General features: G+C 46.1%; 1 protein-coding gene across 1 annotated transcript; it reads right to left on the reverse strand.

Annotated features, from left to right (window-relative positions):
• On the reverse strand, window positions 1–24,870 carry LOC125739165 (calcium-activated potassium channel subunit beta-4-like). Its single transcript, XM_049008988.1, has 3 exons — window positions 22,687–24,870; window positions 7,492–7,619; window positions 1–1,558 (listed from the first exon to the last, which is right to left on the reverse strand). Exons 1-3 carry the CDS (start codon window positions 23,020–23,022, stop codon window positions 1,390–1,392), a joined length of 633 nt encoding a protein of 210 aa, XP_048864945.1. The 5' UTR covers window positions 23,023–24,870; the 3' UTR covers window positions 1–1,389.
• Window positions 24,871–24,946: the final 76 nt, after the last annotated feature.

Below are 24,946 nucleotides of genomic sequence, written 5' to 3' on the forward strand. Positions count from 1 at the left end.
GGGGGGGGGGGGGGGGGCACCTATCGGGTAAGTTGCCTGGTCGTAACAAGTGCGGCAGCAATATCCTAATTTCTCAATCTTCCTGTCTCTAGGATTAAAACACTTAATTAAACACAGTGAATTGTGGGATAGCTGACGACTGCGCTCTCCTAGAGGCTGAGCAGGAGCACTCTGAGAACGAGCAGCCCTGGCTTGGAGTCTCCCCAAGACATGAGCTCCCAGAATGCGCTCCAAAGACAACTCAGCAACCTGACACATTACTGAAGGGGCACGGCATAGATTCAGCCTGTAGCGCGACCATTTCTTAAGGTCGCTGGGCACGTATGAGGACTGGAAAGTCGATCAAAGAAACAGAATAAGTCCTTTCAAAACTTCTATTTCATTTTCAGAAACCTAGACACCCCAACATAACCTCTAGGGCAGAAGTACTGTAATTACCTGACTTTCAAGAATCACAGAAGAAGATACAGATAATTATATTAGAATTTAAAGTCTGAAGATTTTAATCCAATATGGTTAACAGGCCCCTGCATATTGTCTCAGATTGCTTGCCATTCTATTCTCAATTATGTGAAATAACTTTATTTTAAAAGAATTGCCTTTTAAATTGGCCAGGGCCTCCCAGGGCCTAAGAGCAGATGGCTTTGGTTGGTGGGTTATAATTTTTAAAAATCGCTACATTACACAAGGTGCTCGACCTTTCCAAAGTAAGGACCTCAAAACACCTGCAAAGTTATTCAAAGTGGTGGCCTTTTGATAAAATTAAGGACTTCTGGTTTAAAAACACACACACACACACACACACACACACAAATGAGACTTAACAGCCAACATTAACTGAACACATTATCTACGCAATGGACACATTCTTACCATCAGAGATCTTCCAGAATACAGAGTGACCAGAGAACCAACGTCTGATCACCATGGAGACCAAACACTGCCAAGACACACGTAACAGGGTGGTTACAGAACAACGCTGTTTTGTTTTACATCTATGCAGGTTCCTGCGTGCAACTTGTTGCATATATTTATCACACCAAGATCAAGAGTGTATTCCATGTCTCACAGCAGCCCCCTACTCATGGTTCACTTGAGCTGAATGAGCACAATGAGTCTATCAGATGGAGAAACATGGATCATAGACGAACAAGCTGACAGTCACATAAGCGTCACGTCTGGGGGGCAGTAACAGGGAGAGGTGAGAGACTGCTTTTGGAGTGAGCTCATGGTCTTACACCATTGAATATGGCCACAGAGGCTGCCTCCTGCATTGTCCTCTAGGATAAGGGAGCTTCTGTAACATTTGTCCATCTCCAGTTCGATCAGGCCCCACGACATAGAGCACCTGCTCCTGGAGTAAGGTTTACTGACGCCCCCTGCTGGCCCCTAGGAGAACTTCTGCTTTTGGATGGCTTCGGCGCGGACGGCCAAGCTGCGGGCACAGATGGTGAGCAAAACGATGAGAGTGCCCAGTAGCAGGCTGACCAGGGGCCACAGGACGCAGTGCAGGAGCACGTTCTCGTCCAGGGAACGCTTCCACAGCACGTCATCTGGCCTGCAGGGGGAGACAGAGAGCAGGCATGTTCATCTTCAAACCGTTGAACCCTAATGCAGATGATACCCAAAACATGCCCTGGAAAAACCCATTCCATAGTCACAAAAATAAATTATCTTTGCTATAATTATACATTTACAATTAATATAGTTTCGTATTAAGGCTAAGATGCATTCGTTGTGAACTTTATACCACGTGGGGTTTAGAGAGATACCGTATGTGTGGATTAGAGGCTACATTCATCGTTACACACTCCATAACAAGGTACCATAGCAAGACTCACCCTTTGCCTGATATTTTGTTCCAGGAGCTAAGCAAGAAAATATCAGAATTTTGCTCATAAATATACATAAATTAAATTGTCCACAAGTAAATGATAATCGCCATATTCACAACAAAATTCATTGGTTTAACAATTAAAAGTGTGTATGTCTGTGTATGTGGGGGGTCATGTACAGATTATATTATAGCGCCGAAATGGCCTCAAAATGTGATAAAAAAACCTGTTATTTTGACATTGTGGGGACCATTTTTTCGGTGTTCACAGGGGGAAATTCAAGTTAATAAAAATCAGTGACTACAATCAAAATATTAAACATGTCTAAAGTCTTGTATTTTGTTTGGTTACTTAAGGTTAAGGCTGGGTAGGGGTTAAGGTTGGGGGTTGGGATTAGAATTTTACCCATAGAAATGAATGGACGGTACCTACAAAGATATGACTAAAAACATGTGTGTGCATTGTGCGTGCATTGTGCATGTGTGTGTGCATTGTGCGTGCATTGTGCATGTGCGTGTGCATTGTGCGTGCATTGTGCATGTGCGTGTGCATTGTGCGTGCATTGTGTGTGCATTGTGCGTGCATTGTGCATGTGCTTGTGCTTGTGCATTGTGCGTGCATGGTGCGGTGGGCATGTGCTTGTGCATTGTGCGTGCATTGGTGCGGTGGGCATGTGCTTGTGCATTGTGCGTGCATGGGTGCGGTGGGCATTGTGCGTGTGCATTGTGCGTGTGCATGGGTGCGGTGGGCATTGTGCGTGTGCATGGGTGCGGTGGGCATTGTGCGTGTGCATGGGTGCGGTGGGCATGTGCGTGTGCATGGGTGCGGTGGGCATGTGCGTGTGCATGGGTGCGGTGGGCATGTGCGTGTGCATGGGTGCGGTGGGCATGTGCGTGTGCATGGGTGCGGTGGGCATGTGCTTGTGCATGGGTGCGGTGGGCATGTGCTTGTGCATGGGTGCGGTGGGCATGTGCTTGTGCATGGGTGCGGTGTGCATGTGCTTGTGCATGGGTGCGGTGTGCATGTGCTTGTGCATGGGTGCGGTGTGCATGGGTGCGGTGTGCATGTGTTTGTGCATGGGTGCGGTGTGCATGTGTTTGTGCATGGGTGCGGTGTGCATGTGTTTGTGCATGGGTGCGGTGTGCATGTGTTTGTGCATGGGTGCGGTGTGCATGTGTTTGTGCATGGGTGCGGTGTGCATGTGTTTGTGCATGGGTGCGGTGTGCATGTGTTTGTGCATGGGTGCGGTGTGCATGTGTTTGTGCATGGGTGCGGTGTGCATGTGTTTGTGCATGGGTGCGGTGTGCATGTGTTTGTGCATGGGTGCGGTGTGCATGTGTGTGCATGCGTGTGTATGCATGGGTGCGGTGTGCATGCGTGTGTATGCATGGGTGCGGTGTGCATGTGTGTGTATGCATGGGTGCGGTGTGCATGTGTGTGTATGCATTGGTGCGGTGTGCATGTCTGTGTATGCGTGCATGTGTATGCATGGGTGCGGTGTGCATATGCGCACGGTGTGCGTGCGTATGCATGTGTGCGTGTGTGCATGCATGTATGTGGTGTGCGTATGTATATGTATGTGTGTATGTGTGTGTATGTGTGTATGCGGTGTGCATGCATGTGTGTGTATGTGTGTGGTGTGCATGTGTGTGTATGTGCATGTATGTGTGTATGTGCATGTATGTGTGTATATGCATGTATGTCTGAGTATGTGCATGTATGTGTGAGTATGAGCATGTATGTGTGTGTATGCATGCATGTGCGTATGCATGTGTGTATGCATGCATGCATGTGAGTGTGTATGCATGTGTGTATGCATGCATGTGTGCGCATGTGCCTGTGTGTGCATGTGCGTGCCTGTGTGTGCATGCGCATGTGTGCATTTGCATGCATGTGAGTGTGTATGCATGCATGTATGTGCATGCATGTGTGTATGCATGTCTGCGGTGTGCGTGTGTATGCATGTGTGTGGTGCGCATGTGTACAGTGTGCATGTATGTGTTTGTGTATGCATGTGTACAGTGTGCATTTGTATGTATGTATGTATGTATGTATATGCATGTGTGCGTTGTGCAGGTGTGTGTATGTGTATGCATGTGTGCGGTGTGCATGTGTATGGTGTGTGTGTATGCGTGTATGTGCATATGTGTGTATGTGTGTGTATGCATGTGCGCGGTGTACATGCGTGTGTGTGCATGTGTGCATGCGTGTGTGTGCATGTGTGCAGTCTGCATGCGTGTGTGTGCATGTGTGCATGCGTGTGTGTGCATGTGTGCGGTGTGCATGCGTGTGTGTGCGCGGTGTGCATGCGTGTGTGTGCATGTGTGCGGTGTGCATGCGCGCAGTGTGCATGTGTGCGGTGTGCATGTGCGCAGTGTGCATGTGTGCGGTGTGCATGTGCGCAGTGTGCATGTGTGTGCGGTGTGCATGTGCGCAGTGTGCATGTGTGTGCGGTGTGCATGTATGTGTGCAGTGTGCATGTATGTGTGTATATATGTGTGCGGTGTGTGTATGTTTGTGTGTGTTACCGCATAACACACACTGAACGACACACAAAATGCACAGCGTGTGGCACACAAACAGCCGGAGGGGCCTCGAGGGCCACAGGGTCTCGGGCAAACACACCCCAACGCAGTTCCCTACACTACGGCGCATTCAGCGACTCCCAGGACAGAGACGATGGCAGCTGCCTGGCGGTGTAACACTGTCCTTGGTGGCTGGCTAAGGCACAGTGAGGATCTGGGCTTGTCAGCTGAGCTCAGCGCAGCTCAGATACTGACAGGATGTTTCCAGATCTTTCCAACAGGAAGCCCTACCGGGGTGAAGGCGGGCAGAGCAGAGGTATCTCAGGAATTACAGAGGAAACACGGGTGACAGCGGACAAGAGAGAGGGGTGGGGGTCCAATCCCAACAGTGAGACTGTTAACACAAATAAGTTATCAAAGACCAGTCCACAGACACGTCACTAGAGATTTGGGGCCCCATACATGCCCCTAACCCTGACCAATCCACTTATGTTCCAAATTTTTAAGACCCCCCCCATAGGGGCTCTTGGAACTCCCTCCTCCCTTTTACAGTGCTCCTCCCTATCCAGTACCATTAGATTTTGAGAACTGAATGCACACCGCACACAAAATCCCATTTCCACCATTTTTGGCTCCACATAACACGAGCTAAACTTTTTAATTCAAGGAGAGAAATAAAATTTTATTTAAAAAGAGCTCATTTTACTGATACGGTTCTTGCAGTTTCAGTAAAAGGCCAAGCACATGACTGCAGTGGGAAGCAGTTCTGTACCAAGCAGTGTTGGCAGGAGATTACCGCTCAATAAAACAGACTCCAAAGGATCTCGCTCCGACTTACCGTCCATGGGACACGAGACCATAGCTATCGACAGGAAACGGTAGCCAGTGGGAACGCGACGCTTATTAATAAATATAAAAACAAAAACATATATATATAAACCTAACAAGCAAATATATAAATTTAGAAACAAATCGAGAAATCTAACAAACAAGCAGGCATTAGGCCACTGGTGGGGCGAGGCGGCTGTGCGCACACACAGATGGCTCTGGTCTGCATTTTGCTGGACGGTCGCCTGGGTAAATATGTTAATTACAGGATAAAAAAGGCAGGCTGCCTGGGTGGTGTAGGCAGGGAGGGGGCCCGTGGAGACAGACCCCCGCCAACAGCACAATCTGATCAGCCTCTCGGCTCCCTGGACTCTCTTGGAAAGTGGAGCACCACCCTCGCAAGCCTTGGCGTTCATGGCCGCCGAGAATGTTGGGATCCGTCTTGCCTGTCCGTCCGCTTCAAAAACGACCATTTCTGTCCTGAATGAGACGCGGGCGGGAAATCGGAGAAGCAGAGGTAGGGATGGAGAAGATTTCTATCATGAACCTGGTTTATGCCCTTCAGCTTGTCGATTCAGTACAAGCAGTGCCATAAGGAGTGTGTTAGTGCTCAGGGTTAAGCACCTTCACCCTGCTGTTACATTAACACAGTGGGTAAGTAAACGACAGCAGCCACCAATCTAATACTGCAGCCACACTCCCTTCAGCTAGCAGTCAGTCTAGCGGTTAAGGAACTGGATACTTGATCAAAGGGGTGTTGATTCCCTGGGGCACCGGGGATTGTGTTTATATGGCCAAAGTACTTTGTCGTAATTGCTTTTAGAGGAAATTCAACTGTATATGGAATAAAGCATGAAGCACTGAAAGGGATTCTAGACAAAGGCTTATAATCATAATGATAAAACCAGACCCTGATGTGAATCAGACTTATCCCAATATGACAACCAAGCTGTTGCCAAGAGACTAATATGAGATGAAGTTTAATCCCCTTAGCGATCAGGGATGATACATGATGAATCCACAGTTAGCACCTCGGGACCAGCCATCCCCCCAGAACAGGTCCATTCATTCTCCCGGGTTCACCTACAGTGGAGATGAGGCTGTCTGGGGTAAATAGAGCTGTGTGTGTAAGGGGGGGGCAGGAACGTGTCCCCTGACGAGAGAGATGACAGACAACCACCTCTGCAGACAGCCTCATTGTGCCACACTGGTGTTGCTATGGCAACCCCATCTAAAGGACCAGGGGAGCATCTGCCGGAACCCGCTGGCCTACTGACCGCAGTGAACTTCATTTCAGAACGATTACATGCTGCGTAACTAGAAGACCCTCCACGCACTGCCGGTTCTAGGCTGCTGTGACACTCTCAGACCGGCGCTGCCGTCGCCGGTACGTGACTTCTCAGCGCTGTCAGCCCTCAGGAGAACCGGGGGCTAAGTCTAATACATGGGGGTTAGAACAGGTGTGTGAAAAGACTAGAAAGGTTTTTTAACATCCTGTAACAACAGGTAACATTTCACACAGCTATATAAAAGTCATTTTTCAGAGCAAAGACAAACACGTAAAGAAGGAACAGCGCCTTCATCAGGCAGAGATGAAAAATGACGGAGTAAAATTAGAAAGTCCACCCCCAGGAAGGTCCATATGCTGCATGGGTTTGGCTGCGTGTCTCCAACTTTCCTCACTTCAAACTTTTAATGCGCTTATCCAAGCCCTTCGCCGCCGGCCCAGAATAAACACCAATGGACCAGGAACCACAAGTGGCCCGGCACACCGGGTGTTGGTCGGGGAGCGCGGAGGGCTTCCAGACACGCTACCCTGGTCTGACACCCAGCAAGGGGTGCATCACACTCCCCATCAGCACCTACTCTCCAGCACGGCAAAAAGCGGACCCAAGTGCGTGCAGAGGTAGGCCTGCAGGTCAGGGCAGCCTGCAGAGATCCATGCTTGGTTTATTCATTTTTACTCAAACTAACAAATGATTCAGAGAGCAGGGTCAGGCAGCCCCTCGGACAATCAAGGCTGAGGGTCGTGCACAAGAGTACATTGGTGAAATCACGACACCAACCCTAGGATTTGCACCAATGACCTTCAGATCCTAGACAAAACATCCAAACCCACAGAGCTACTCACCACCTCTGTAAGCAACTCTAAACGATCAAACAAATGCATAAGGTAATAATACTTGTAACCATAATGCTGATCCACATGCCATAACGCCGTCACAATGTTACAGACACAAGTAAGCGATCTACAGGGGATGGGCACTGCCGGAAGGGCCCTGCGGGCGACAGGGCAGTCTCACCTCCGCTGCTGGTTAAAGAAGCAGGTGAAGGACTGAGAGCTGATGTTGTAGATCCAGAAGTCCTGCCACACCAGCACCTTCTCCTTGTTCTTCTGGTTGTCCCGCTCGCACTTGGGAACGTAGGAGCACTGAGAAAGAGCAGCCAAGATCCATTCCATAAGCACATTTAGGCACACAGTACTCCTGTTTAATGCAATTATCATCATCGCCCCGTCATATTGGACAATAACCAGGTTGTGAGAACATCCGAAACTGCACCCGGACCAGCATCACTTGGACGTTACATTAGTAAGGTTTTGAGTACTTCTGTGGTTCGCCACATAGTCTTCTGTTCACTGTACCTCAGTAGTGTTGTAATTATGTCGTGTTTCTGTAGATAAACAGTTGGAAGACGTACGGTGTACATACGAATGTGCACTCAGAGGCTACCGGATTAGGTGTATTTACCAGAATCATCTTTCGCCTCCAGAGCCGCCTCAAACTTCGCTGAGCTGTGCATGTAGGGAAGCCGTCCTGCTCGCCGCCAAGCTGTTATTTCTGCACTTGCGGTCTGTTAGCGTTATGGAGTCTGGCCGCTCTCCTCTGACCTCTCTCATTAACAAGGTGTTTTCGCCCACAGAACTGCAGCTGACTGGATGCTATCTGTTCATCACACCAGTCCCTGCAAACTCCAGACACTGTGGCGCGTGTCCTCGTGCCAGGCTAACGCTCAGCTGAACAGTAAGTGAACCTCAGTATTCCCTTTCTGTGTGCCACGTGCATTTTGGTACAACCGTGAGATTTTCTGATTGGAGGAGCTGCCTGCTTGCATCAGCAAGTACATATACCTCATAAATTATATACATATACACACACACACACATGCAGGCCCATAAGTCTTTGGTAGATTTTGCCAATTAGATGGGATCAGAGGGGCGTGGCTTCTACCTCTTAATTTTACTTGCTGGATACGTGCCTAGTTGGAGCAAATAGATTTTGGGGGGGTCTTAAACACATTTAAATAATTTTACTACGTGGCTACATGCATGCACACATGAATAGTGGTTTATTCATATACATCAAGTCCCTAAGTGAGTCATATGTTGGTACTTCTGCTATGGGGGATGCAGCTAGTCGTCTCCACCTCGCATGTCTATAAATAACCGCAGGGGACACATTAAGATCATAAGCCTGGGTGGAGAAAGCGAATGGGTAGATCAGGCGTGAAGGCAGCCCCCTGCCCCCCCCGCCCAGCGGCCCCATCAGCGCCGTCTGCTGTCCGACGCCGGCGTGACGGGAGACCTCCAACAGCACCAGCATCACGCTCAGCCCAGGGGCTCCTCTTCACCTGGGCAACAGGGTTTCCATGGAGATCACAGAGAGAGGGGGTCTGCAAAGGAGGGCGCCGCTCTGCCGTCGTGGATCACATGACCTGCCAGGGTTCACCCAATGCACAGGGGACAATCGCCCCCCCCACTCCCCAGAGAGGGTGGTCTGGAGATAATCCCAGAAAACTCAGTGTCTTTGCGAGTCCTGGTGTAACTTGTGACAGAATGTTCTTTTAATATTCATGAGCCCTCCTCGTTATAAATATCTGTTTATAGTTCTGCTTTATTAAAAATTATATAGGTCTTGACAACTGCTTTCATAAATGATTCAAAAAGTGATCTACATTGCCTGTAAAACAGGTGCAGATCTACTGTAAGAAATGGTCTGATCAATCGCCAAGATTCCAGATTTTGACTGTAGCCACACGCTCTGGATTCTTCATCGACTGTCAGACCACACATTCCTAATTCATGCATTACAGACATTCGTTTTCTCACAGATACACCACAAAACCATTAAGATGTAGGTTCGGATTCCATGGGGTGTATGGGGTTATGCAGTTGACTTTAGCGAGATTATTAACCTCAACTGATACACAAACAATTGATAATCAGTAACAGTTGTAAATTATCAATGGTATTTGGCATCTGTCTAATTTTCAGCGTTTCTGCATTCCTTCCCCATTTGGTTTTCATTAGACCTTTTCCTGGGTAACAGGAGTGGCCCCTATATTACAAGCACCTAGCCGGTACTGGGTAGGGCTCCCTTTTACCTCCAGAACTGCTTGAAGGGTAGATGAGATGTGCATTCACAGAAGTCATTCTGCACTCCCTGGCTGAAATAAGCTGTTATTTTTGCACCTAATTGCTCACGTCCAGCATATGTGAAGTTCCTGACCCTATCTGGGTGCAGTATGCATTCAGTTCCAGCCACATGATTGGCTGTTTGGAAGCTGTCGCCATTAACAAGCAGGTGTACCTGATAAATTTGCCACCGAGTGTATATTTTTTGCTTTGTGGGTCAAATATTCTGGTGTAAACATATTGCTGGCCCACTAAACCTAAATAATGGTATAAATAAGGTCGGCTGCTTGTGTACTTTGGGCCAGCAACCAACCAGCAGAAGTCTGAATAAAGCCTGAAGCGCTAAAGGCCGAGTTCATCAGCACACTGGAGGTGCACCATGCAACAATGAACGAAAATCATCAAAGCCCTCAAAAGTTTCTTCTGACTTCGTAGTGCTTTGCGAAGTCAGTTCTGAGCTTTGTGGAGCTACACCGATTCACAATCAAATGGACAAATTCTGGGAATTCTCCCCAGTGTGTCTGTCCTGCCAAAATCTCTCCAAGAGTAAATCGCAGAAACCACCCAGGGCGTTGAGAATTATCCTATTCTATTGAGAATTATCCCAGGTTCTGCACATCTTTCTTGCCTCAGTGGGAGGTGAGTTCAGACCATCAAAAATAGCAGTGCACAAAAATAGCAGAATTCATTATCTAGTAATTCACCAAAAACACTACGAATGCATGGCATGATCTGCTAAAAGCACCGTTTATGCATTCATTTACAAAACACGCATGTCAGTCCAACTCTGAACCATATCTGGACCATAGTCAAAATAAAATACCTCAGATGACAAACTAGAAATCTGTTTTCCATGATTCCCGAGCATTACACCACACCTAAGGAAACCCCAGAGATCCCTCTATTCCACACACACATTCATCACGCCAATAAACGGCCTGCTGCCTAAAGCCCAGCGTCACCAGTTGCCATGAGGACTGGCAACCCTGCGTAGCCCCCAGTGCCGGCTCTGTCCGAACCGAGAGCGGCTCGGTGCAACTCGGCCCCGTTTTACACGACGGGCTCCATTGGCATAGCAACGACTGAGTGCGGCCTGCCCTCCCTCCCTCGTCAGCCTCCAAAGATCCCAAACAGTGTGACTCAGTGCTATGTCATAACTGAATGGCAAACAGGCAAGCCTGCTTGAAGAACGCCGCGGCACAGCAGGTCATCAGCTCTGCCTGAATTGTAAAACACTGATTACCTCTGGCACACAGTCACCTGCCTCAATTCAAGCTAAATAAGTCCTGAAATCACTCCGCTTATGCTCTGAATCAAACAAAGACCAGCAGGCTACCCGATATTTATATCGCTCAGTGTGATAATTACAGAAGGAAATATGACTAGGCCTCCCTGTAGTACTGCTTTGCTGGAAGTGTGGGTAACGTTACTGCTGTTCGGTAAACATGCAAGTGCTCGTCAGCCAGACTTTGGCCAATGAGAGCCATCGCATAAGAAAATTAGATCCAGAAAGCAAAGGGAAGGGGCACAAAACTGCCCACTGTACATGTGTGACCAATGGGACACCTGTCTTTATTTCGCTAGACGGGGTGAGCAGATAAGATGGCTGATTCTCACCTCAGATTTACGCCTCTGTAACCCCTCTCCAAATGCATTCATTACACCCCAATACAGTTAAGCGCTGAAAAGCGTCAGAGGCTTCAGGCTGGACCCGGCAAAGAGATCAGCATTTCATCATCCGTCGCCAAGGCTGAAATGGACCATGGAAAATGTGGAGCACAAACTTTGATTCCTGCAGTGGTAACAATTCCCAGACCTCAGAGTAGATTAAAGGGGAATATTTTGGTCTTTGAGAGAAAATTAAGCTGTGATGTGTCCTGAAAACTTCTGCGATTTCCAAGGGACGCATTACAGGAGGCCTTTGAAGCCTCTTCCTACCCTGACATGAAAATTAAAGCCCCATTTCTTTCACGTTCTGAAGCCTGTGCAAGTGTATGCGAATGAAAAGCCATCATTGTTAGCCTGAACGGGCAGGCAGGGGGACACCTTGGGTCCTCGCTTTGGGTCGTCAATTCAGCCAGGGTCACTGCACTGTTTTATTGAGGCACGTGAGGAAGTGGGGGAGTTCCCCTGTGTTAAGCACCTTTCTGGCCAGGAGCTGGGAGGGAGCAAAAACATGAGCTGTTTGTGGATCCCTGAGGACTGGGCTGGCAAACACTGGCCTGGAGGATGAGAGGAAGCCTAATGGGTCACCCAGTCTTATCTCCCAGTCCAGTTTAAGGTCTCACAAACCTCTGGGCTGTTGGTTCAGCATTGCTTAGCTCAAGTCCTTCTTTGGTAGGAGGAACTGGTTCCTCTTTCAACAAGACTCAACAACTGCAGTCTTGCAGGTTCACCTGAGTCTAGCTGGTGGGCTGGTGGTGTCACCCCAGGGGACTCTGGGATGCATGAGTGGGCTGTAGGGCGGGGGAGCCCGTAATTTCAAAAGAACAGATTAGAGCCATGGCAGAAATAGCAAGTGGCCACATCCTGCTGGCCTTGCTCTTCATCCCAGCGGACCGTCAGGCCATCTGGTCAAGTCCAGGCTTGTCCAACAATTACCGCTAAAATAATTATACACCACACAGACTCCACCTTCATCAAATACAAGGGCCGCTATTATTTATTAAATGATAACTGAACCAGCAAACTTGTGTAAAAAAAATATTATTGAAAAACAACACAAACTTCAGGGTGATTAAATTCACAAACAGAACGGAAATCACGTTTCGAGCCTCCATGCACTTTGGTATGGTCCACGGCAGTGTAATCACTACAGTCCACCAGACAGTGGAAGCAGCTCGAATTTGATTTCCACGTACCCCGAGGCATTAGGAAGGTCAGTGATTTCATGCATATATATAATTCAAAGATATTGCGTATTTAATCAGATTCATTCACATCGAAATCGTTATCCATGCACTGGGCTAGGGCTGAATGTTAGGCACTTTAATCACCACAGGGTTTGTGTATGAACCCTTACCCCTGAACTGCTGTTGTTACTCGCATATAAACGGGTTTCATTTCATGGCGGTTTGACTAGCCTCAGAGGGTCGTTTTTCCCGCAAATGAACAATAACACATTACTAATGCATTGTCGCATTCTTTCTGGCATCTGCATGCTACCGGCTCGGTACCCCATCTCTAGGGCAGTGGAACCCTTTCATCTCTGACACCAGTAAAAGCTTGGGGCTCACTCATGGCAGAGTTCATTTTGGAAGGTGTCTGAATGGTCTGGAACACATCATTTAGGCCCCCTTAGCCTACACAGGGCAACACAGCTCTTTACCTGCACCATTATCCCATCAAACAATCCCTTAATGGGGGAGCAGACTAAAATACATGTAGGGATGTTGTTTCTCTCTCTAAACCAATCAGATTATAGAGAGGGTGGGTCCGAGGAACTATGGAAGGCAGAACCAAGAAATCTGATTGGTTGGTTCTGCCTCCTTTAGTTACTTGGACCCAGCTCCTATACAATCTGATTGGTTATCTGTGAACCATTTTTCATTCTGCCCTCAGAACATTTCTGTGCAAGTAAAACTCCCACAAGCTGTTTACAGTACAGATGCTCTAATCCATCACATCAGAACAAACACACCCTTGTGGAAGAGTGTGTTAGCCCATTTTGATTGAAAAGGGTGATGATGATGATGAAGGTAAGAAAGGGATTTACTAAATCAAAACGGAACCTAATATTTCAATTTCTCAGCTGTTTCATGCAACCAGAACAGCAGGTAGAATAGAGGAACGCTAAACAGTACATGCTAATGTCTTCCCATGATTACTATGACGTACTGTACATATCACACAATATTACATTACCAGAAAAAAAAAATTCTATCAGGTGCTTATGTGCAGGAAGCCATTTGGCGTCTCCCTGCTTACATCACAACTCCAGTTTCCTCCCAGACCCAGCGGCAGCAAAACAAACAAACAAAAATGAGGTTCATCATAATCATCATCGACAGACATATTCTATTAGCACACTCATTACACAGCGCTGCCCAATGTCCCTACGAGGGGGTTCCAAGTCAGTGGGGGGCACGCCAAGTCAGTGGGGGGGACGCCCTGTAAGCGCAGCCCATCACAGCTGAGAACACATACTCTCTGTTAATTTGTTTTCCATTATCGAAAGGCTATTCCTGCCATTGGAACAAGGTGGTGGCAAGAAAATCATTTTGAAGAAACCCCTGGAAACACTGCACATGCAAAAGGGTCGCCCACCTGGCTGATTCCCCCCCCCACCCCCAGCTGTTCCCAGTGATAGAGGAGATGGAAGATTGCAGTCTACTTCTTCTGATCATCTTTTCTGAGTGCCATTCTTTTGATCATCTCCTACCTACAAAAAAAAAAAAAATTATCCGTGGTTGTTTTCTGAAATGAATTTTAACACAGTTCTACCTCGCAGAACTTCTCAAGATGGAACAGCTGGTGAATTGTGGGTAAGCAGTAGCTCTGTTCACGAAGAGAGCATCACATCTTCCCTGGAGGGCTCCAGGTTTAAGGTTACCACACATCACCTCACCAAACCTGCAGCCAAAGCAATCCTCACTCAACACATCTACAAGCCCATCCAGTCTTTCAGGACCTTCCACACATAAGATTCTTTCCAATCCCTTGAGCACCCAGGGTAATTAACTCAGAAAACAAAGAGACGGACAGAGACAGGAGCAAACGTCTATTCTCTTTTAGATAGCTGGTTTAAATGCACCTCCCATTAAAATCTCGGCCTGTGAGCTGACCTCCAAGGGCACTCAGGGCTGATTTCAGGCAGTCAGCAAGACATTAATAACCAGCAGCACCGAAGGAATGCTTTGGAGAGTGAGAGATCCTGTGACAGGTGTTTGCCTTATTACAGAACATCTCATTTGAAGTGCCCAATGTTATATTTAAGGATGTCTTACGGGCCAAGGGCTATAAGAGCTAAGGACTGCTAACTCGTTCAGCCACACCCAGGATACGGAACAACTAACAGTACATAAATTACAACTAATAAACAGACCATAGATGTTAATGCTACACAAGTTTATTAAAAAGTACAGGACATGAGATAGATTAGACATATAGATAGACAGACAGGCAGGCAGAGAGTTTAGGCAGATTGATAGACAGACAGGCAGGCAGAGAGTGTAGGCAGACTGATAGACAGATTGATAGACAGGCAAAGAGTTTAGACAGACTGATAGACAGACAGACAGATAGAGAGTTTAGACAGACTGATAGACAGACAGACAGATAGAGAGTTTAGGCAGATTGATAGACAGACAGACAGACAGGCAAAGAGTTTAGACAGACTGATAGACAGACAGACAGAGAGTTAAGGCAGATTGATAGACAGACAGACAGAAATTTAGGCATTAAGGGCCACTAATAAAAGGTGAAATGCTTTCCTGGGCATTTACTAATGAACTTTTCCTCTGTTATATACTATGCGATTATCTCACTAACTAAAACGAGGAGATTCCCATTTCATCCAGCTGTTAGCATCACGATCCTTGAATGTTTTTCTTCTGGTAAAAAAAAAAAAACACTGCAGGAGAGTCGGGGCAGTTTTTCCAGCAAACGTCCTGGTCGAAGGGGCTGTCCAAATAAACGTAAATAAGCTCCTCCGACATCAGTGCTGCAGCGTAACGACAGCCTGCAATCGTGACTTTATTCATGAAGCGCAGGCCCACTGCCTCTTTGCATAAGTATTAGAGAGTCTGGGGCTGTGGTCTCCCCACGGAACTCTGGCTCAGTGGGTACCTGGGGATCCAGGCGTCTAAAGATACCCGTGTTAAGCACCTGTCTGCATTCCTTAGGAGACTGTGGATTTTGACCGGGAATTTCCTTATGAGAACAAGATCTTAATGGGGAAATCCATGCCAGAAAAGATGCAAGTCCTACTAAACTGCGCTCCATTTTCTAACCATTAATGTCCAGGTCCACAGGCACCAGCTGATCCAAATTCTCCTCCTGTTAATGTCACTCGGTTCCAGTTGCAAAGAGACTCGTAAACCGATATTTTGTTGTTTCAATAACAGCTAACAAGAAGGCAAAAACTACAGTCCTTCCAATGGGAGGCAAAGCTTTGGCAATAAAAGAAAATCGCCTTCAAACAGCACTGCGGCTCTTATACTGTACATGCTCATGGGAGAGGAAACTAACGAGATCTGTGTAGTTTGTCATTTTCTTTTAAACAAAAAAAACATTTTGCCCGCCTCCTCCCCCTTCAACTGGTGGACAGTCAGGAGAGAGACAAGACAGCAATGGCTCTCACTCACCATGAGCCTGAGAAACGTACGTGGTTCACAAATATAGAGGCCAAGACTATTGCCCCCACCCCCCACCCATCCGGAAAGGCCAGTGCAGTATGGCGCAGTCATAAATATGGGAGACAGTGTAAAGACCAGTGCAAGGATAACACTGGACCCTGGAAAGAAATAGTGTACCTGCAATAGGGGGACAAGAAGGGGAATTTTACCATGTCAATATGACATCACTACTGTCTGAAAATGCCTTCGACAGACAGACAGACAGACATTTACTAAACGCTTTACTCATAATGTCACACATTCCATTGAAAAGCACAACATTGCTTCATGGTTACTAAACCACAGACAGAGAATGGAACAAGAACAGTGTCAATGGGAATGAACTAAACCATTCACCAGAAGGCTACTGGGTCAGCACCAAGTCCAAATCAGTCTGGGAGCGGAAGGAGAACATTTCGACTCGGCATGATGGAGGCTGCCTGTCCTCACAGGATTGTGGTCTCTACTTCACCCCCAAAAACAGCAGCTACACTGGACCTGACATTTAAACAGTAGTGAAAGCAGGATTTCAAAACTGAAGGTTAGACTGCAGATAACTTTACCCTATTTTCCCCTCACATTTTTGCATATTTCATTATGAAATAATGAAATATGCAAATGCACAAATAAATAGCACTAGTCTCCTTCCACCTAATTTGTCTGCTGATAACCTTTTCTAAATCTCAGGACATCACTGGGAGGAAAAGAAATTCCAGTCTGAACAGCAACAACATTCACAAACTTTCCAATTAAATAAACAAAAACGCTTATCATTAGCAACCAAAGACGAGCACAGATTGGGTCCCCCCACCACCAAAAATTACCCCACAGAACAACCAAAGAATATCGACACAAGAAGGAATTCAAATAATAAATCTTTAAAACTCCGTAAAAGTAATTCTTCTTTGTGAAAGGGGGCTGTTCCATTAACATTTCAGCCACGAATACAAGGACGGCGCCATTATTTCAGCGCAAACGTTAATTAATTTGCTTTAGCTAAGCTGATGTCCTAGGAAGTGACGGTAGGACGAAACAACACATTTTTAATGCGCGTTTTTAATTAATTAAATGTCCATCTGAGTCAATATGACAGACAGCTTACGGTGAAAACTAATTATTTTACTTGGGGTTGTGTTGCATATAATTACCAATTCGGTTCTGTCGATATTACTGAAGAATATCAATTGCAATTAGCAATAGAATTGTCATATTGGGCTATGTTTGCGGGATGTGCTACATAATAATTTTTTCCCTGGATACGAGATCAGGGTTTTATTTGAGTGAACGCACTATAACCTTGATCACACACCAGCTGCGACCGGACCGCATCCTTCACGTCTCGCTTTTATTTTAAAGGGTCATTGTAATTGTCAAGGAGCCAGAGCCAGCAGTAATGCCTACCCACTGTGACGCGCACGGCATCACAAGGAACGATGATAATTATTGTTATTACATGAATAAAAGGCATGCAGGGTCCATATTACACTCTTCGGCACTGTTAGATTCGTCAGAGTCCAAAGTCGTCTGTGTTCAAATACGACCGGTAATCCTGCTGGTGTCGTTTTAGATTAATCACATTTGAGCGACTTCTTTAAATACAGCTCCAGAAAAAAATGAAGAAACCACTCTATATTTAAAAAACAAATCTGCATTTCTAAATCCTGATTTAATCAGGTTCTGCCAGCAGAAGGCTACGCTGCCAGGCAGGCTGCTTCCAGGCTCAAAGTTTCTAAGACAACAGTACACAAGAACAGGGTGAAGCAGGAGACACTGGCAATAACCAATAACCAGCCAGGTAGAGAGCAGAAGCGACTTTCTAATGCCAGAGATGACTGTCAACTTATCCGGCAGTTTCTCATGAATCAGAGGATGACCTCAAGTGACCTTCAAAAGGAATGGGAAACATTAAGTGGTGTGAAGTGCACTGTTAGGACAGTTCATAACAGGCTCCTAAAAGCAGGACTGAAGACCCATAAAGGAAGGAAGAAGCTCTTCATTAATGCAGTTTGCAAAGAACAAAAAAAAGCAAACCCATAAATTGAGAAATGAGTCAAAGTGAAAATTTTGCTGTGGTCCCTTAATTTTAATTCTTAATTTTCTTCCAGAGTTGTGTGTTGCATAGTTATAATCAGTTAAACTGGACTGTTTCACAAGCTACAAATGAGCTTTGAGTCCCTTAAGATTTGATCTTGTGGGTCTGCTGAGGCCGTTTATGCGACTTTGCTAGAGTTATGTTCATCGATTTGACTTGTCTGTGGGTTTCATTACACTCCTACCAAAGGGGAAATCAGCCTAACGATTGGGGTTAACGATTAGGTTTTCCCTGCAATGGATACAAATCGGGAAAGGCAATTTTATCCTTCCGATAAGAAATAATATCTTCTTAAAAATGCCATCTTAGATGAAGAATCTTTTCAACTTACTATATTGACGTAGATCTCTTTGTTCCCCACAAACCCCTCATGGGATTTGTATGTGGATCCTTCTCAGCTTTCTTAGTGTGAACAACACCATCATTCGCAGGAGCCCTTGTCAGTCAATTAGCTCACTTCATTCTTCAGTTGAGTTTCACATCTCACTTCTACTCGTCTCCCTTGGTTAGCTACCATTTGCGGCTTATTTCGACCTTGGTGCCACACGAGGCTGCTAAGGGAAATGGCACGACGGTGCCTACAAGGCCACGTGAGACTAATGCCTTTATGAAACTGCTACCCTGACAGTACCAGGGCTGAGAGGTCGGAGCCGAAAATCCGCTTTGTGCGGCAAAATGGAATTTCGCTCAGGACGGCTGAATCCTGAATACCTGACTACAGCCAAAACTCTTGGAAACTTCTGGTCTTTGATAATCTCCTAGAGTGAGCTCTTAATGTTATTGCTTGTTGGCATGATTCGCAGCCAACATAACCTCATATGCGAATTTGTGCATTTTAATGCACTTTGCCCAAGTCTTCCCAGATTCCTTTTTGTCTGACTGTGCATCATTGACTGAAGCATTAACTATAATATGCTAGCCAACTTAAAAAAAAGAGTAATTAATGTAATGAGGGTCATGTCACGAGAGCCAAACACATTTTCAGAGATGTACCTGAAGGCGTCGGGACTTGCAGCAACTGTTTTGGAAGCCAAGTGGCCTGAACTCAATCACAATCACGGCAGGTGTACCCCAATTACAGAAGGGCCATTTTGAGTTTGGACATGCTTACGGCAGCCAATCTCAATCGAGCCCGTCATGTGACAGTGGGCGTCTATGATAGCCAATAGGAATGCAGTTTAAACGTGAAAAAGACATCAGCGATTAGCTTCTGCTAATTGGTTGTTCTAACTAAACTGTAATACATTCCAGGCAGACTGTGCAAAATGATCAGGCTGTCCTGATATCATACAGCTGTGGCATGCGTGTGCGTCACATTTTGGCCAGACAATGCTGTCACAGTAGAATCACCAACATTACATTTATTTATCAGGCTTGTACAGAATGGAGTCTTATTGAGTACAAAGGCTGGGAAGCCGCTAAACTAGGTGGGTTTATCATCCTCGTTCTCGTGGCGGGGCGGAACGCGACTCACACCATGACTCCACATCTTCCGCAAAGCGCTCCCCCCCCCCCCCCCGCCCCCCATCCGCTTTGTTTTGCTTCGCCATGTTACCATGACGATGAGCGGAGCGCAACAGGGGCAAGGAGAAGCTCGTCACTGTATGGTGAGCCTGTCATGAAACGAGTCTGCTGTAAATGTAGGCCGCTGGGGGGGGCTGCGTTTCACCTTACGTGGAACCGCTGAACGCAGTGTGACTTTCACCTGAGGAAAGGTGACTAGAGACTACAGACATCACATATAAAACATCTCATCAGAAGGGCAGCTACACAAGTCTGTGAACAGGTCAGCGGGGAATCTCTAAAAACAGGCACACACATGCAAGAGTAATTAGCAGTTAGCTTCAAGTACAGACTACCTTACTTTAAAGTTAACTTTCGACTTACTATAACCTCTCATCAGAAAAATAAAAAAGTCAGTTTACATTTCAGCATATGTAAAACCTACTGTCAAACTTCCAAGCGACCATACTGTATTATAATGGATCAGTGACTGATTGACATGTGACCCCATGACGCCAGTATAAGGGACCACTTCTCCACTGTGTGTGGTTATGGCGGATATAAATGAGGCTAAGGGAGTATGGCGGGTGGGAAGACCGAGGCTCATTAGACCGGCGCTTAATCAAACCGCTAACAAGGCGCCTCCTGGGAGTACAGGGCTTTCATTACGCATCTCTGAGAAAGGTCAGCGCTCCCTCGCCATGCACACGCCGCGGATGGGCACAGCACAGACAGCCTCTGTCCCCTCAGGACCCAGAGTGCTATCCGGGCGAGTCGCTCAAACCAAACCCCACAAACATCCACCGCTCCACTAATTGTGTTTCCGGCTCCAGAATTCCACGTTCTGTCCGACACTCTGACTTCGTCACTTATTTACACAGCAACTTTACCTTCAGGACTGTGCCACAGTGCGCAACACTGGTTAAGGAACCAAACTTACAACCAGCTTACACATTGTTTTATTTATTTAAATTGTACAAACTATCCTCTTCGGAGCATCTGGCACCTGATAAGAATAGTACACTGTAGGGACAAGTCCCGCTGTGCATATTATAGAATAAAACCAAGGAAAACAAACATTTGTCCTGGTGTGTGATCGAAATTCAGATCGTGTGTCTTGTGTTTATTTGCAAAAGCCGCTGATTGTTGCTGAACGGCCTCGACGTCGTTCTCATGACACCAGAAAACAGGAAGTTAGATACACCAGCGTGACACAAAAGAAGAATCTTCTGCTAGAACCAATATCAGAGGTGAGAAATACCGAGGGAGGGAGAGAGAACTGGGTGTGGTATGAGCTGGTCACCCTGTCCTTCGGCAGGGAGAGGAAGCTCCTCTCGTCTCACATGCCCTACTGTCCTACCCATAATGCTCACTCGATAACACCCCTGGGCGACGTCGTCGAAAGGTGAGCCATTACTGACACTGACGTGACCGTTCCCATTTCAGAAATGCCACAGATCTCACGTACAACGTCAGCCAACATGGAGTGTCTCTAAGGCCTTTCTAAAACTACGGAATTAACATAGGAACTTTTGCGTAATTTACCGCTTTCGCCTGTCTGCTTATTTGTTGAGCACTGTGCGTGATGTCCTCATTAATTGTATCGTGTTTGTATCTAGAGCAGATCCAAGTGCACCGAGATGAATTGCATGTTCAGAGTAACGTACCTGCCAAATAAATCTAATTGCCGTTCAGATCATTTATCACCGCAGCCGATAGTGGCTCTTCGGTGAAACCCAGTGGTGTGATTCAGAAACAAGACACACTCATCTCACTGTATACCTGCATGCAAGATCAGTTATATATTTCAACTTCTATATTACTAAAAGACCATACCCACCACACTGAACAGTGGCTTCACATCCAGAACAGTGTGGGGTTACATCCCTCAGTACAGTACTGCTGCTCTACCACAGAGAAAAGCATTCAGACAGACTAATGTGGGCCATCCAGTAGCAATTGAGCGATTCTATAGACTGCAAACTACAGCATGTCTTCTCCTTGAAATTGTGAACTAAGCAAATCGATATAACGGCTCAATGAGGGAGCCGGGCTGTTGCCATAGAAGCCACGCAAGCAGAAGACCCTGTTCAGACGGCGTGAAACGAAGTTCCTCGAGCTGGCAGGATGTCAGGAGGTAAGATAGGAGGGAGCTGCTTGCTGTCTCCCCTGTACGGGCAAACAGGATTAAGCACGTTTAAGGGGACAACATCAACATTCCTTCCAGGACCCACAGAGTACAGGTCCTACCCAGGGTCCAAACCACTTTGCTCAGTGCATTCAGCCCCTGCTTATTTAAAAACGCACCCCTGTAACACCTAAATATTACAAAAAATACGGTACAATGATTTATTACTGCTACCACATTTCTGAAATACGACTGAAAATGTGAGCAATCTACCCTTCCTATAATGCTGATAAAATCAGCCCACACTACACGGTCTGATGTACATTACACGATACTTGACGTCTCCACTGTGAAATCACTCCAAATCAGTTTGGAGGCGCATTAACTTCTTGGACATTTTTACTGCAAGTTAAAACTCGGAGAGGGTTTGTGAGAAAAAGAGGTAAGAGAAAAAAAATACTTCAGTTAATTTGCTATGCGCATTTTATATTAATTATGCAAACTTAATTTCTGAAACCTGTTCACGTTTCCATAAAAGTTTTAATATTTCCTTGCTCATTTCAGCTACAATGACTGTATACGCCTACCAGTAAAAAGTAATCGGAATAGTCTCATTTTGAACTTTCAAATACTTGGACTTGGGTATGATAGCTTTAATCTTTGAATATCAACGAACAACGATCAGTGGAGAGTTGATGTTTTACTACGTATTAACATGTTAAATCGATCAGCTGTGCCTTGTGAATAGGGTAACTTGCTAAAATATATATATTAAAAATTCTTGTGATTCTTGTGAGTCTGCACTTGGAACTTGGAATCTCATAATGATAAATACACCGATAAGCTAAATAAGATGGACGGTTGGGAGAACGATAAACCATTTAAAAGGCTGAGTAAATAAGGATTGGTGTTTAACATTTTCCAAGGAAATCCATTATTGACGTAGAACATCTAAATCGATCATTCAGAACAATGTGCCTGATGAGTGGAACACGTGTGTGCGGCCTCGGAGTTCGTCCGACTTACCTTAGGATTCAGGACTAACTGCTGCTCGTCGAAATGCAGCAGGGCTCTGGAGTTGGACTCGGAGTTGTTGACGAAGACTTGCAGGCAGGGATAGAGCGACGTGCCTTTGCAATCCACCCCGCAGCTGAACACGCACTCGAACATCTCCTCCACCTTTTGCACGGATATCACGGTGCAGTTCACCGGCTTGCTCTGCATGTTCTGCAGGGTGGGGCTCAGCAAGCAAAACGCCAGGATAAAGAGGGACAAGATCCCGAAAACGATGAGGAACAGACCGAGCCGGATGCTCTTATCCTCCGCCTCCGAATACTCATAAGAGACCCTGATTTTCGCCATCTGTTGTCGTCCGTGCGGCGGTCAGGCGCATGAAACAAGTTGAATGTGACGGAGAGGGGGGGTCTCTCTCGGAGCCACGATCTGTGCACCCCCTCGTAAGAGTACCTCCCCACCCCTCTAACCTGCCTCTGCTTACACTATCCAGACAGAACTTAGCAATAGCGACGTTTTTTTTTTGTTTTTTGCTAGAAACGCTCCCTCACATACGCGCGTGATTTCCGACACCGATCACACCGGTGCATCCACATCTGGACTTTATTTAAAGGATGAAGGTCACATCTGGGTCCGGTAAGCTCCTTACTCAGAAATAGCAGAGTTTCCGCGTAAACACATCCCTTGGTGGGCGATGAGAGGAGGCGCAGCGGCGGCCGCGCACATCACCACGGCGAGCTGCCGCCGCAAGAGAAGCTCCGGCGCACCAGCTGCTCCCGCTTTAAGCCATGCAGTGTTCTGGTGAGATCAGTTCAAAAGTTAGAAACTCCAATGAAAGCCCATAAGATTTTGTTGCAACGGGAAACAGAATCTGAAACTTTATACAGCGGAATTTAAAATATATTTCTGTTTCGCTGTATTATTCACTTTAGTATCAAAAGGTTGCATTGGGAGACACGGGAAAGATAATATGGAATATGCAACAGTACAAGTTATTAGGCTATATTGAAGTAATACATTCCCATCTATAAAGCCTAATACGCGACATTTAAAGAATTCAAACGGTACTGTCCGACATCCTCTGTCTGGGAGGTCAAAATATCCTATATTTGTAAGTGGGTCTTATTTATTATGAATTAATTCCCCATAGGTGAATCAACTTATCGGCTCGAAAAGTAGGTCCTTCTACTGTCCCACATTTACATCTGGCGACGTGTGGAGAATATTTTGGTTTTCTCAAGTTTGTTGAGCATCTGGGATCTGAAGTTTAACTAAGGATGTTAATATATATTGATAACCCCGTTTAATAGCTTAATTGTAACTTTTTTATTATTATTTTCCTTTGCCCTGGCTTTGTCCGCCTTACCTAACGGGTTTGTTTTGTTTATTTTTAAACACAACAGGAATAATAAATACGGAAAATGTTTACTTGGCAAAGCTCAGACTACAAAGTCACTTTCAACCTCATAAACCCATGTGTGTACAAATGAATATTTACGCACTCCATTCCCTTGCTACCAAAAGATCCATAATTACATTAAAAAAGTGTCTTATTCTGAGTGTCAAACTGAAAGCTCCTTTTGCCTTAAGGTAATCCATCGCGTACCGTTCACTCCCCGTTATTTTAAATCATGTTGGTACCAGTGGCTCCTGATAATTTAAAAGTTTATTTTGATAAATCTGTAACATCTCAGAACAGAGCTGTGGTGGGCAGTAGATCAAATATGATCGTCGTGAAAGCTAAAAATGTTTTAATCGCAGAAAAAGATTCAATATTGCCCCCGTCTCTCCATCTCTCTCTCTCTCCATCTCTCTCTCCATCTCTCTCTCCATCTCTCTCAGACAACGGCTCTCGGGGTCAGCCACAATAAGTCACCTTGCATAGTCCTTTTTATTACATCCGTATACGCTCATTTAATGTTAAAAGCAATGACTGTACTGCAGTTGCAGATATTTGGCTCCTAACAGCGTTTGACAAGAGCCCTATAAGAATCGATCATGATCGTCTGGCAGGATATACGGGCAAACGCTGGCAGCAATGTGGGTCACGTTTGATTCAAAGCGGGCCTGATACATTGCTGCAGCCCGGCGACCTGGCGGCGCGGACGGGGACAATGGCAGCCGCGTCAGAAGAACAGCCCGACCGGTCGATAAGTGTACAGACAAATATGAGAAACTGTAAGTGGGCCTGGCATAGGCCTACATTTGTCTGAAGGGCATCGTCGAGATTACTTTTAGCCTAACCTTCAAATAAAGAAAAAAATGCTAAAAG

The sequence above is a fragment of the Brienomyrus brachyistius genome, chromosome 1 (genome assembly GCF_023856365.1).
Source record: "Brienomyrus brachyistius isolate T26 chromosome 1, BBRACH_0.4, whole genome shotgun sequence".
In the NCBI taxonomy this organism is placed as follows: Eukaryota; Metazoa; Chordata; class Actinopteri; order Osteoglossiformes; family Mormyridae; genus Brienomyrus; species Brienomyrus brachyistius.

Coding starts and splice junctions, on each gene's coding strand:
- LOC125739165 (XM_049008988.1), bottom strand. CDS start 23,022: ATGGCGAAAATCAGGGTCTCTTATGAGTATTCGGAGGCGGAGGATAAG. Junction 7,620..22,686: donor AGTTAGTCCTGAATCCTAAG/GTAAGTCGGACG, acceptor GCTCTTTCTCAG/TGCTCCTACGTTCCCAAGTG. Junction 1,559..7,491: donor TTCTTTAACCAGCAGCGGAG/GTGAGACTGCCC, acceptor CTCCCCCTGCAG/GCCAGATGACGTGCTGTGGA.